The sequence below is a fragment of the Pygocentrus nattereri genome, chromosome 14 (assembly GCF_015220715.1).
Source record: "Pygocentrus nattereri isolate fPygNat1 chromosome 14, fPygNat1.pri, whole genome shotgun sequence".
Classification (NCBI taxonomy): Eukaryota; Metazoa; Chordata; class Actinopteri; order Characiformes; family Serrasalmidae; genus Pygocentrus; species Pygocentrus nattereri.
This window is the reverse complement of record NC_051224.1, coordinates 5328775-5340979: the sequence shown is the minus strand read 5'-3', so window position 1 is coordinate 5340979 and position 12205 is coordinate 5328775. Positions and strand designations below refer to the sequence as shown.

Sequence of the window (12205 nt, the reverse complement as noted above, 5' to 3'; positions counted from 1 at the left end):
TATAAGTGAATTATAGTTAAAACTGTAGATATTTGTGTAAATGAAAGCATATAGTAAGTTCAAAGTTTCATATAGTAACTTTTATATAGTACGTTCAAAGGCCCCACATATGATGTGTGCAGATGTATGTACCATAATTAATTTATGACTATTTTCAACCTCTCTTTATCCATTAAAATTAAACAAGCTATTTTTTGTGCGCTTTTAAGACTGATGTATATAAATGACCTCTGGCTACCCTGCACGGCTGTGGGTTCAATAGAGGAATATCCCCTAATACACCAAATTCTTATTTTTAAAATGGTGAGAAAAATTAGGCTTTCCATGATTTGGACTTTTATCCTTCTGTTCTAACATCCATCTGTTTTACTGCACATATTGCTCACTGGCTACTGGTTACTGAAGAGCAAGGCTGATGAAACCAGGTTCAAAAATATCCGCCACGTGGGCTCAGTGCAAAAGATGTAAAGATAATTCTGAGAAAGTTTAATGTAAATTTGGCAGGTGGTGTTTTTCTTACTACGGTACAACTCTGAATATAATGTACATTTAAAAAATGTAGGATATTAGCAGTTCATTGTATGTAAATAGGCAGTGCTGGAAAAGTGAAATAATAGGCCAGGCTATCTTAACTAAGGAAGTCTTTAGATAACCTTACTCTGAAGTATATTGTATATGGGGAGCGCGGGGAACAATCTATTGCAGTGGAATATGTAACAGACGGCTTTCTGTAGTTAAGCAGGTTTAATAAGGGAGTGCTTTTGGTCGTCTTTTCATATTCCTCATTTTTCACAGTAATCGGAAAAATATTTCTTGAGATTTTCCATAAAGACCATCTCATACCCAGACAGTAGCCTTTTTTCATCATAAGTGCTTCTTGAAGTGTGCTATTCTATTTAGCCACATATAAATTTGTAGCAGTTAATTTTTTTATATCTAGATTTATGAATGTATTCTATAGATCATGTAAATAAAATATATTTTTATTATTCTGATATTTGCTGTTCTACTGTCACAGGTAGGCGCTGCAAACAAAGTTTACATTTTTACTAGTAGAGTTTGGCTTAAATGTTTTCAAACTTTTTAGCAAAATAAAAAAACCCAAAACTAAATGTGTTGGTTATGCTCTCCCCTACTATATTAATAGGATTCTGTCTCACTCTTCTGCGCTCTCCTCTGCTGTCTGAGTGGGGGTCCAGGGTGCAGTTTGGGTCCCAGAAGCCTCAGTACTGCTGGGCGTTGGCTCCATCAGCCACTGGTCTCTTAGAGACTTCCTCTATCAGAGAGAGAGAGAGAGAGAGAGAGAGAGAGAGAGAGAGAGAGAGAGAGAGAGAGAGAGAGAGAGAGAGAGAGAGAGAGAGAGAGAGAGAGAGAGAGAGAGAGAGAGAGAGAGAGAGAGAGAGAGAGAGAGAGAGAGAGAGAGAGAGAGAGAGAGGTTTTAGTTCTGTTCTAAAATGTTTACTTACCTGTAATCTGCTACTGCTTTGTAAGAGCAGCGGGACAGTGAAAGGGAGGGGGTTCCATTTATTTATTTATTGTTTCCTTTTTGGCGCACTGCCATCCATGCCAACCAAACATAATGAGATATCGCTGCTGTCGGAAGAAAACCTTGTATCTCCATTTTTGTCATTTTTCAGTTTTTGGCATAAAAACATGAATGACATTGTGTGTGAATGTGAGAGAGTGAGACAGACAGACATTGAACACCCTGATGCTTATTCCCTTTATCAGCCTGCCAGGCTCTGTTCATAAAGAAACTCATTCAGGACCACTCTGCTTTCTGGGAGTCCCTATCCACACGCCATCTGGCTGTTGTTTTGCATACAAAATGGGCACTTAATAACAACACAAAACAATCAGGCTCACAGGCTCATTGTGGGCTCATAGGTTCTGCCGTGAACTCCACTGATACACTGGCAGTTACTTTGTGGTACTAGCCATGAAAATACCAACTGCAAATAATGCACTGTTTTCCTTTTGCTTTTGTTTAGGTCTGCACGGCTTTAATAATTCACTTTTGTTCACAAGGTGACTTTTAGAAAGCATTGCTAGTCATTCATAATAATGAGAATCTGTCGCTTCGGGATTAAAGTCATCCTTCTGCACAAGGATTCTGCAGGCAGGGCTGGCAAAGCTCCTTTCAAAATACATTTCATTATGACTTACTGCAATGCAGTCTAAAGTAATACACGTTATGTTGATGCAATCTAATCATTTTCTATTATTTTGGGTAATTTATTTCATTTAACATTGACATATAAAAAAGTATTAGATCACGGTTTGAATTCTAATCCAAGGCTGTTCATTTCATTTATTAAGATTTTCTGTTCATTTGGAAGGAAATATTTTCAAAGAGGGGTGTGCTATATGACAATACGCTATCATTACGATATCATGGGCATCATTATACATTTAATGTATATTAAATGAAAAAAAAATGTTGAAAAGTAAAATAGTCAAAACTAGTTTTTTTTTTTTTTTTTTTATTAATCTGGTTCTACCATTTTGCTGGCAGATTTCTGGCTGTTTCAGTGTCTTCAAGAAAAAAGAAATATCTTAATACATATTGTGCACTGCAAAAATATTTTCAAGTATTGTGATGTCATATTTCTGACCACTCTTTTTAGTGAATCTGCATTACAAGGCAACCTAACAACCACCCGAGATACCGTAGCAAACACTTAAGAATACCATAGGAACAATTTGAATCACCATAGCAACCACCAAGCCACCATCACAGAGATACCATAGCTAACACCTATTAACACCCTAGTAACCACCAAAGATACTAAAGCAACCACCTTGTAACATCCTAGCAACCACCCAGGAAACCACAGTAACCAACCTAGCAACACCCATGGAACCACAGAGGATGCCACAGACACCGTCTAGATATTGAGGTTTTCAGGCTCAAGACGTGATCGCCACTCTCAAAATGGCAATGTGGATATGTATTTTCCTTCTGAATGTTATACAGCTTTCCCAATCTTTATGCAACCACCTACAGCTTTGTTCATCATTCTGTACATATCTTAAAAAAGAAGAACTTTTACTGTTCCCAACTAGTTGACTAGTAAATTAGTAACATCTTAATGAGATTATTTTATACATGTATCTGCAACAAAACTGATTCTACATTATTAAAAACAGTGACTCCATGTACTATATGCATTCTTTGGGAGTTTGGAAGGGGCATATGAGGGCACCACAGAGAGTAGCATTACTAGGCTGGAATCCTTCGGTCAAGTAGACGCTAAAAGATAGTCAGAGAGATGAAGTGAGAACACATGCGTGAGGATGACAGCTAGCAGGCTGAAGGCAGACTGAGGCTGAAGCGTTTGGGAGGACTGAGTGTGACTCTGACTCGTTTGTTCTCTCATTCACTGGAGCAGTCTCTAATCTATCTGTTTCCCTCTCAGTCTCCAAAAGCACAAGCAGCAAGGCCTCCGTTTGCATATGGCAGAGTTTGGAAATTGCAGTACCAAATGATCAAAGTAGACAAAACACTGACGTTCAACAAAGAATTAGGCTGACTCGGGGGGCACGGCATTGTCGTATGGAGGGCTGTTTGCTGACATGATGCTGACAGACAAATGAAATAAAAGAGAAAAACAGTCATACCTTGAATTAAAAAAAAAAAAGCTAAATACCAGACAACAGCATGAAAATGATTCTCGGAAAGAAGAGGACAGTAAAATGCCATTAAAGACAGCAATGTCTTCAGGGAAACAAGTCTAGACTGTTAACATCAACTGATGAGAAGGCAAAGCTAAAAACAGACCCTGAGCCTCAGCTGAAAGCTTAATAGTTTTTTATTTTTTTTAAGCAAAGCTGTAACTGACAAAGCGCAACTTTCAAATCACAAGTGCTGCGCTAACATCAGTAGTGCCTACCGTTGGTCCTGGAGAACTACTTCCCTGCAGAGGATAGCTCCAATCCTACTCCATCACACTTGAGCCAGGTGAACGCTTTCAGGGGCATCAATATATTATAGATGTGTCAGATCTGAACTCTCTAGGGTTGTACATCTCCAGAACCAATATTGGGCAACCCTGTTCTACATTTCTTAACCCTGTCTCAACATGTTCAGAGTGGTGACACTTAACCTGTGAATTGGCAGTCTGGCACACTACATACAGCATTGCAGCATCATGTCTAGAAAAATGTGCTAGTGTTGTTGACAGAAAAAAAAAGACTGGAGCGTAATTTACAGAAAATAATCACTAGCAAAATAAATCACAATTGTATAAAAAACTAAATTAAATCTAAATTAACCCCCCACCACAACCATTCAGGGCAGGAGTCACCAGTCTTATCTAGCCAATGTCAATTCACGAACTAGTCATGTTTTAATGATCAACCAATCAACCAACCAATGATGGCCTAGAAACATCACACCCTACCTGCTACCTAATGCTAAAACACTTTAGCTAAAGCACTTTTTTCAACATAAGAGTCATTTAGTTTCTTTGCAACATGCCTTTACCATAAAAAAAGTGTTATTATTTTTATTATTATTATTATTATTGTGATATTATTCAGCCATACGCTAGGTTTTTGTGAAATGCTGCCACTGAGCAGCAGTCAGATGCATAACAGGAGGAACCACACATGCTGTAAACAGAAGGCAGAAAGAAGGAGACCACCCGTTTGGCCCTCTAATTAGCAAGGGTGGGAGGTCTCAGATCAGAGGAGGGGGTCCTTCCATTATTTTTTTTCTCTCTATCTGTGCCATCATGCAGTCTCATGTAGTATGGATGGACAGTAATATGATCTAAATGCACCAGAGCTTGCGATACTGCAGTAAGAGATGTAGAAACAAATATAAATATATATAAAAATAGTGAATGAATGATGTGAGAGGCCTGATTACACATAGGGTTCATAGGATAGGCTTCATGATGCTTGCATTTTGTAACCCATGAGCAAGAGGTGTGAAAGGCTCAAACAGCCCTAGTAGGCCTCTCTCATACAAACGAAAATGACTACAATAATGAAAACGACTGAACATGAAAAGAACTTCTGCTCCACACTGAGATATGGACATCAGCATGCATATCTCAAAAATAAAGAAAGATCAAAGAAACAGCACATATTTAATGTTCATTATATGGCCAAAAGTATTTAGACACCTCTCCTAATTATTGAGTTCAGGTGTTTTAGCCATGATCATTGCTAACAGGTGTGTAAAGTTAAGCACACTGACGGTAAACTGGCACTGTATAGGATGCCACCTTTATTACAAAGATTTGACATTTCTGCCCTGTTATATCTGCCCCGCTAAACTGTAAATGCTATATTGAAAAATGAAATCACCTTCGATCAACAACAGCTCAGTCACAAAGAAATAAACCACACAAACTCACACAGCGAAGCTGCCAGGTGCTGTCATCTGTTCCATCACACACTAAAGAGTTCCAAACTGCCACTAGAAGCAACATCAGTACAAGAACTGCTTCATGCAATGCATTTCCATGGCCAAGCAGCTGTACACAAGCCTAATATCTCCATGCTCAATACCAAGTGCAGGCTGGAATGGTGTAAAGTAGGCCACCAATTGAATTGGAATGTCAACTGCAAGCCAGGCTCTCTCATCCAACATAAACTTGAATTTATAAATGCTTTTTTGAGTACATGTGAACTTATAAGACTGTTAAAGCTGGAAGGGGGTGGCAACTCCATATTAACAGTCATGGTTTTGGAATAACATATCAAACAATTTCCTACAGATGTGACGGTCAATTGTCCACATACTTTTGGCCATATAGTAGCCAGACTGGTTGATTAGCTATCTTGCTTCCCAACTAACAACAGACACAGCTCAAGCACAAATAAACACGCATTACTTACCATAGCCAGAATTTAGCTTTTATTAAAAACCATGACGTGTCTCAGCAAATGTGTTTGCCTAAACCCAGCAGTTTAAAAAATGCACTCAATTCACAATATGTTTGCTGTGATGTAAACATATGATTGTGAAAGCTAACCACTGTGGAAAACAATGGTAATCAGTTCCGACAATGCAATAGTGGTGACTATTTATTTTTGCAGCTGGCATGAACACTGGAGAGTGTATGTACAGAACAAAACCTTGCGCTGTGCAAGCTTCAGCCACTCTTCCTCTATCTCTCTCCTTGCTCTGTCCTCTTCCTCCTGTGCTCGCCTCTTCTCCTAAAAGAAAGAAAGAAAGAAAGAAAGAAAGAAAGAAAGAAAGAAAGAAAGAAAGAAAGAAAGAAAGAAAGAAAGAAAGAAAGAAAGAAAGAAAGAAAGAAAGAAAGAAAGAAAGAAAGAAAGAAAGAAAGAAAGAGGTTTATTCATTAAAGGGCATTAAATGGTTCTTCAGACTGATGGAGAATGTGTTGTAGATGGTTCTATGTACAACCTTTTTTGAAAGGGGTTCTATAAAGCACTAAAAAGGATGCAACAAACTCAATATGGTGACAACAGAAGAACCCTTTTTGGTGCAAACATATTACAGAATTCTAAAAAATGCTGGTATATTAATTAAAACACTTCCAAACTTTCGCCACTCCAGTGTTGGCTGGCTGCTAACTCACTTGCCATAGCAGTGGGGGCACTGATGCTGGCAACAAAATATCTGGTTTAACAATTCTTCTTCTGAAAATACTCTTTTCTAGTTCCACACGCTTTTAAGTGAGATTTTGCTGATCATCTCTTTTGTCCCCGCTTTGAATAAGAATAAGTAACCATAACTCTTTCCACCAAACACTTAGGAATTTGGGCAAGTTTTTAGATTTATAAATATGTTATGGCATACTGTAAAGTTTTTCAGAGGTATCCTGGGCACAGTTGCAGTTGTAGGCTATGGAGGACCAACTGGGTGAACCAATTTGCTACAATGTCACCCTGAGGGAGGGCTGCATAGTGAATGAAGCACAATAAACAGTGACCTCTCCCTGAGTTCGTATTTATGTGTCCCCCTCCCCCGGGATGCTCTGTATTTCCCACCTTATTCAGTAAACAAGCAGAAACAAAGATCTAACAGACGTCACAGCTTCAGTGGTCAACAAATGACCAAACTAGTTTGAAACCAGTGCCTACGAGCTCAAGTTTCTTATGTCCTAGAGATTAAATTAAGATTCTGGAATATACTGACAGCATCTAAGCCCTTCATGTCAGCGAGCTTTGAGAAATGTGCTATCCAATCTCATTTTATGCCACATATAATACAGGCTTTACATGCTTCCTACAAATCTCCATTCTAACATCCTACGTAGACTTCATAAGTCTAAACAACACAGAAGCCCCTTGCAGCCTACAGATCTTTCAACTCAAAATAGCTTGGTAGAGTCCCTCCTCTGTGCCACCCATGCCTCTTATTGGATTAGATGAACAAAGAAGCCTAATCTCAGAGCTGAATTGAATTAACAGCTCTAACCTGATTCAGGCTCAGTTTGCGAAGAGTGGCGTTAGCGTCACTTTTCTAAGAAACACTAAACTGCAGAAATGACAGCGGGGCATCTGAGCCTTGCCTCTCGTTTGGTCTCTTCTGCTTCATGTCAATTTGTCTTTCAGCATCTCCGTCATTTTCATTTTCTCTTTCCGCTATTTTACTTTCTTTAATGTTAATATCATTTTCTTTAGCACTCAAAACAATGGTTCCTTGTCCTGGACCAGCCTTCCTGGCATCCTTTTCTCTGCTCTTACAAACCTGATCCAACTAATCGGCTAATTAACCTAACCAAATTCCACCCACATGTTCATTCTTTTATAGCAGTTGTTGGAGGTTGGACAAGCTTTATGGAATGTTGGCAAGAATGCAGTTTAGAAATACATTAAAGTCCTAAGAAATGGCATAATTTTTAAAAATGTCTGTATGGTACTAAAATGGGTGTTATATTAAATATCCAGCAAAATGTGAATGAGAGAATAACAAGAAAAATATAAAAACATTCTAACCTATGCTTACACATATCTCAGAAATGCCTGTGTGTGGACTTAATATTCTAATGAGCGTGTGATTGACAGCCCTTACTCCAACACTCCCAGCCCGCATGTCACTGAAGAACAACTAAACACAACAGTGTGAGCGAAGTGGGGAGAAATGAGTGAAGGAGGATTTAGAGGTGGTGTTGTAGACCCCACTGTGTATATGGCTTTACTGCTGGGTGTGCAACCAGGGAATGCTGCCACAGCCATCTGACCAAAAGAACAGACGAATGGACGTTCTTGCTAAAAGCTTGCTAAATTAGCTTTTGCTCCTAACTCACAGTGGATTTCTCTGACTTGAACAGAGAGGAGGAGGCTGCTAGGGAACATACTGTAAGGTCTTGGTGAAGGAGACATGTGAGAGGCAGTGATTTCGGGTACGATAAGCGCTCTTTATTAAAACCAGCACAAAAGGCTCAGACAGTCACTGAAACAGCAGTTAGGCCACTGCTACCTGCTACGGTCGCCCTCATTGGAACCCCAGACTAACTAACCCACAGCCCAACACAAAATAACACAAACAATACATAAACAGATATTAGACTAACTGAATAACAACAATAATGCATTAAAACACCAATAAATGTCCCTTTTTATCTCTGGGGCTGGATCCCATGGGGCAACACTGCATACTGCACCCCTAATGCTCCTTTACCAAGTAACCGAGCCAGTGTCCACCACAACAATATGTTGGACACTCTACATCAGTGCTGTTATTGGCGATTGGTGATGGCCTGCTTAAACAGGCATTACTCAAGGCTGTCCAGTTCATATAGAGAGGAGAATGTTGGCTAAATACACTGGTCATTGGTCACTGGAAATTTACTTACAGCACATATGTATACACTTATTGTGTGCCCACAAAGGCAAGATTAATCCATTTATAAAGAAAAGGTTTTTTAGGTTTCCTGAGACGTTTTGCGGCATAAAACGCAGTGTTCAGTTTATGATGCTATGCTACTGGATTGGACTATGCTGCTGTAGATTATCAAAACTAGTGAGTTTGGAAATGGCAACAAATCTGCCTTCATCCTGTGTTACATGACAAAAAAACGCACCCCAATGTATCTTAATATTGCAACCTTTCACTTGCGCACAAAAATGTCATTTGAAATTAATAACACACATTAAATGTAGTCATGACATGTGGTTTGACATGAAATGCTCTGACCTTTTTGGTGCTATAAAGAACGATTTTTAAAAAGGCTGTATGTAAAGCCATCTACAACACTTCAAAAACCCTTCAAGAACCATCTTTCTAAAAGTGGAAACTTAATGGGCCAGAATTGTTCCCAATTCTTCTCTAGATTTAACTATTTCACATGAAACCACTCCGAATAACTCTTTACATCTCAGTTATTCAATTATAGTGATTTTCTCTGAACTCAAAAACCCCCTTTAAACTGGACTTGTGCCAATATTCTGTAAAGCTTGTCCAACCACAAATAAATCATTCAACACCTCTAACCCAGTTGTGTTAGAGCTTCCAAACACAAATGTGCAGAGTAGTGATGCTCCAGAATAGGTTTGGTAACCCCTGGTCCAAAGCAATGAAAATCATGTTCTGAACCAAGCGGCTTCATTCACAACCACACAGGCATTTTCTACCTCTCTTCTGCAAGGTCTCTCCGTCTTTCTTCCTTTCAAGTCTCCAAGTGAACACCTCCATCGGTGTGCCTCAAGTGTAACCTCACTCCATTATCTTCCTTTGAGTGCAGAAGCCATCCTTTTACAGCGTAAATCAGCGGCAGCTTTTCTACATAAGATCACTCAAATATTCACTATGTGTGTAAGAAAAGGATGTCTGAATGTAGTGTTACTCACTGCAATGGCCTGCAGCCTCTGCTGATACTTTTCTGCCTCGTCCATCCCGACCCTGCAATGAGCAAACCAGAGCAGTGATGGCACTGGGACACACTTAGAACTTATAAAGGGCGCTCACAAAAATATAATCGGAATGTAGTCTTTTTTTTTTTTTAAAAGACTGTTTAATTTCTCTTGAGATTTATTATTGTAATAATAATAAAAAAAAACTTCACTCAAAATGCTGTCCCGTGTTTTCATGTCACTACCAAAACACAAGTAGTTTTAGGCCATAGGCAAAATCTTATTTTAGCCACATCCCTGCATTTTAGAGAAGGAAGAGAAACTGCAATCCCGTCCCTCATGGCCACATGCTGAGCAGTTAGATCCCACTAAATGTGTACCAAAGTCTGAAAATCAGTGTGAAACATTGAGTCGTCACTACCAAAACACATTTTCTGCTATTAAGTTAGCTTTTTTTTTTTCATTAAAACATGATTTTGTGTGTGTACACTGTTCAAAACTATTAGTCATGTACTGGCTAGCATTCTTGTTAACGTTGCTCAAAATGAGCTAAACCCGTCACCAAAACAATCACAATACTACTAAAACTTTACTAAATGTTACCGTAGCATTACGATTGGCAAACACAGTCAAGTCTGTTTGAGAAAATTTAAGGGGAATTCCATCCATTTCCACAATTTCTGCCTAACTAATGCTTTCTTTCTCACCCTTTGACACCCAGGTTTCCAGTCACATCTCAGCATGTCTTTCTGACATCTCTTCATGGATGGCAGCTCACCACCTGAAGCTCAATCCTAGCAAGACTGAGCTGATATTCATCCCTGCAGCTACAGGTCTTCATCATGATCTTTCCATCTCATTCGAGAACTCTCTGATTGTTCCGTCTGTAGAGGCAAGAAGTCTTGGTGTGACTCTGGATGGCCAGTTATCGTTCTCAAGTCACATCGCGAACCTGACTTGGTCATGCAGGTTTCTCCTGTACAACATCCGTAGAATCCGACCCTTCCTCACCCGAGAGGCCGCCCATGCAGGCCGTCTTCCCATGCAGGCCATCAAGCCTCTGCAACTCATCCAGAATGCGGCAGCACGGCTCGTCTTCAATCTGCCCAAGTTCAGACACGTCACCCAGCTGCTGCGCTCCCTTCGCTGGCTTCCTGTAGCCGCATCACATTTAAAACCCTAATGCTTGCCTACAAAACCAAAAATGGACCAGCCCCTATCTACTTAATGGCAATGGTGAAATCTCAAACTCTGCCACGAGCCTTTCGAGCTTCGAGTACAGCTCAGCTTGACCTGCCATCCTTCAAGGCGCGTGGAAGACAAGCGTCGAGAATTTTCTCTGTACTGGGACCCAAGTGGTGGAATGAACTCCCACTGACTGTCCGTACAGCAGAGTCTCTTGCTGTCTTCAAACGCAGACTGAAAACGCATCTCTTTACACAGCACTTAAATCAGCACTGAATTAAGTACTGATTGCAATATACTGCGCTGCACTTATATTTTATTGTATTGCACTGTGTGTTATAGTTTATTGTATTGTAGTTTATTGTATTGTATTGTATTGTATTGTAGTTCATTGTAGTTTATTGTACCGTATCTTATTGTATTCCATTGAACAGCACAGAGTTGTGTGTTCAACTCTGCTCCTTTTCTCTCTGTATCTACAGTGACTCTTGTTTCTATCAGTATCTGAGCTCAGGACTGTCTTTCTCTCTAACCTACTGGTAACCAGCAAAGATACTTTCTCTAGATAGACAAAGCACTTCTTGTAAGTCACTCTGCTAAAAAGTGTCTGCTAAATGCTGCAAATGTAAATCTCCTTAGAACCGAGGATTTCACATCATATCTCTGAATGACTTTGTTGACCATTCAATTAGTAATACTAAACATTTGAAAAACTGGTGAGATTCCCTTAAGAGCTCATAGCAGTTTGAGGGAAGTGATTCAATTAGACACTGTGAGATGATTTGCACAACGCTAATTAGTATTAATGAGCTTTAATAAACTTTTTAGTGACATTAGCCTTATGTAACTTCAGTGCAAAACTAAAGAAGCAAAGTTCAGACACCAAATACATCTTGGCTGACTGACTTTTGGGGTAACCAGAATGTTAGTTTTTGTTTGTTTGTTTGTTTTTTTTGCGCAAAACTATGGCTGTGAATATATCATCCAGGAGGCACTGTGAACTGTAAAAAGACGGGCGCTGGAAGGTTTGTTTTTGAAGTTTTGTACAGGCTAGCTCATCGTCAACCTTGATTCAGTGCCCTTTGGAGTGGGTGAAATGTCCTGAATGCACTCATATTCCTCCAGGCCCTGGGTTTTTCAGTGTTGCTCCACCAGAGACAGGAATCCACAATAATAAAAGTATCATGAAGGTTCCCTCGCTTTCTCTCACTCGCATGCACACTCACAAGAGTCTCCCAATTGC

The 12205-nt window shown here is 39.6% G+C and overlaps 1 protein-coding gene across 3 annotated transcripts in view; it reads right to left on the bottom strand.

Annotated features, from left to right (window-relative positions):
• The window catches only part of LOC108415443 (paralemmin-1-like), a 42458-nt gene that overhangs the window by 6158 nt on the left and 24095 nt on the right, over window positions 1-12205 (bottom strand). For 2 of the 3 annotated variants that reach the window (XM_037544591.1, XM_037544592.1), the window contains exons 2-4: window positions 9775-9826; window positions 6091-6171; window positions 1161-1276 (exon numbers count right to left, since the gene is read on the bottom strand). In XM_037544591.1, coding sequence (XP_037400488.1) covers window positions 1161-1276; window positions 6091-6171; window positions 9775-9819 — 242 coding nt within the window. In that variant the 5' untranslated portion in view covers window positions 9820-9826. The remainder of the gene's footprint in view (window positions 1-1160; window positions 1277-6090; window positions 6172-9774; window positions 9827-12205) is intronic. The other variant, XM_037544593.1, reaches the window with a different exon arrangement.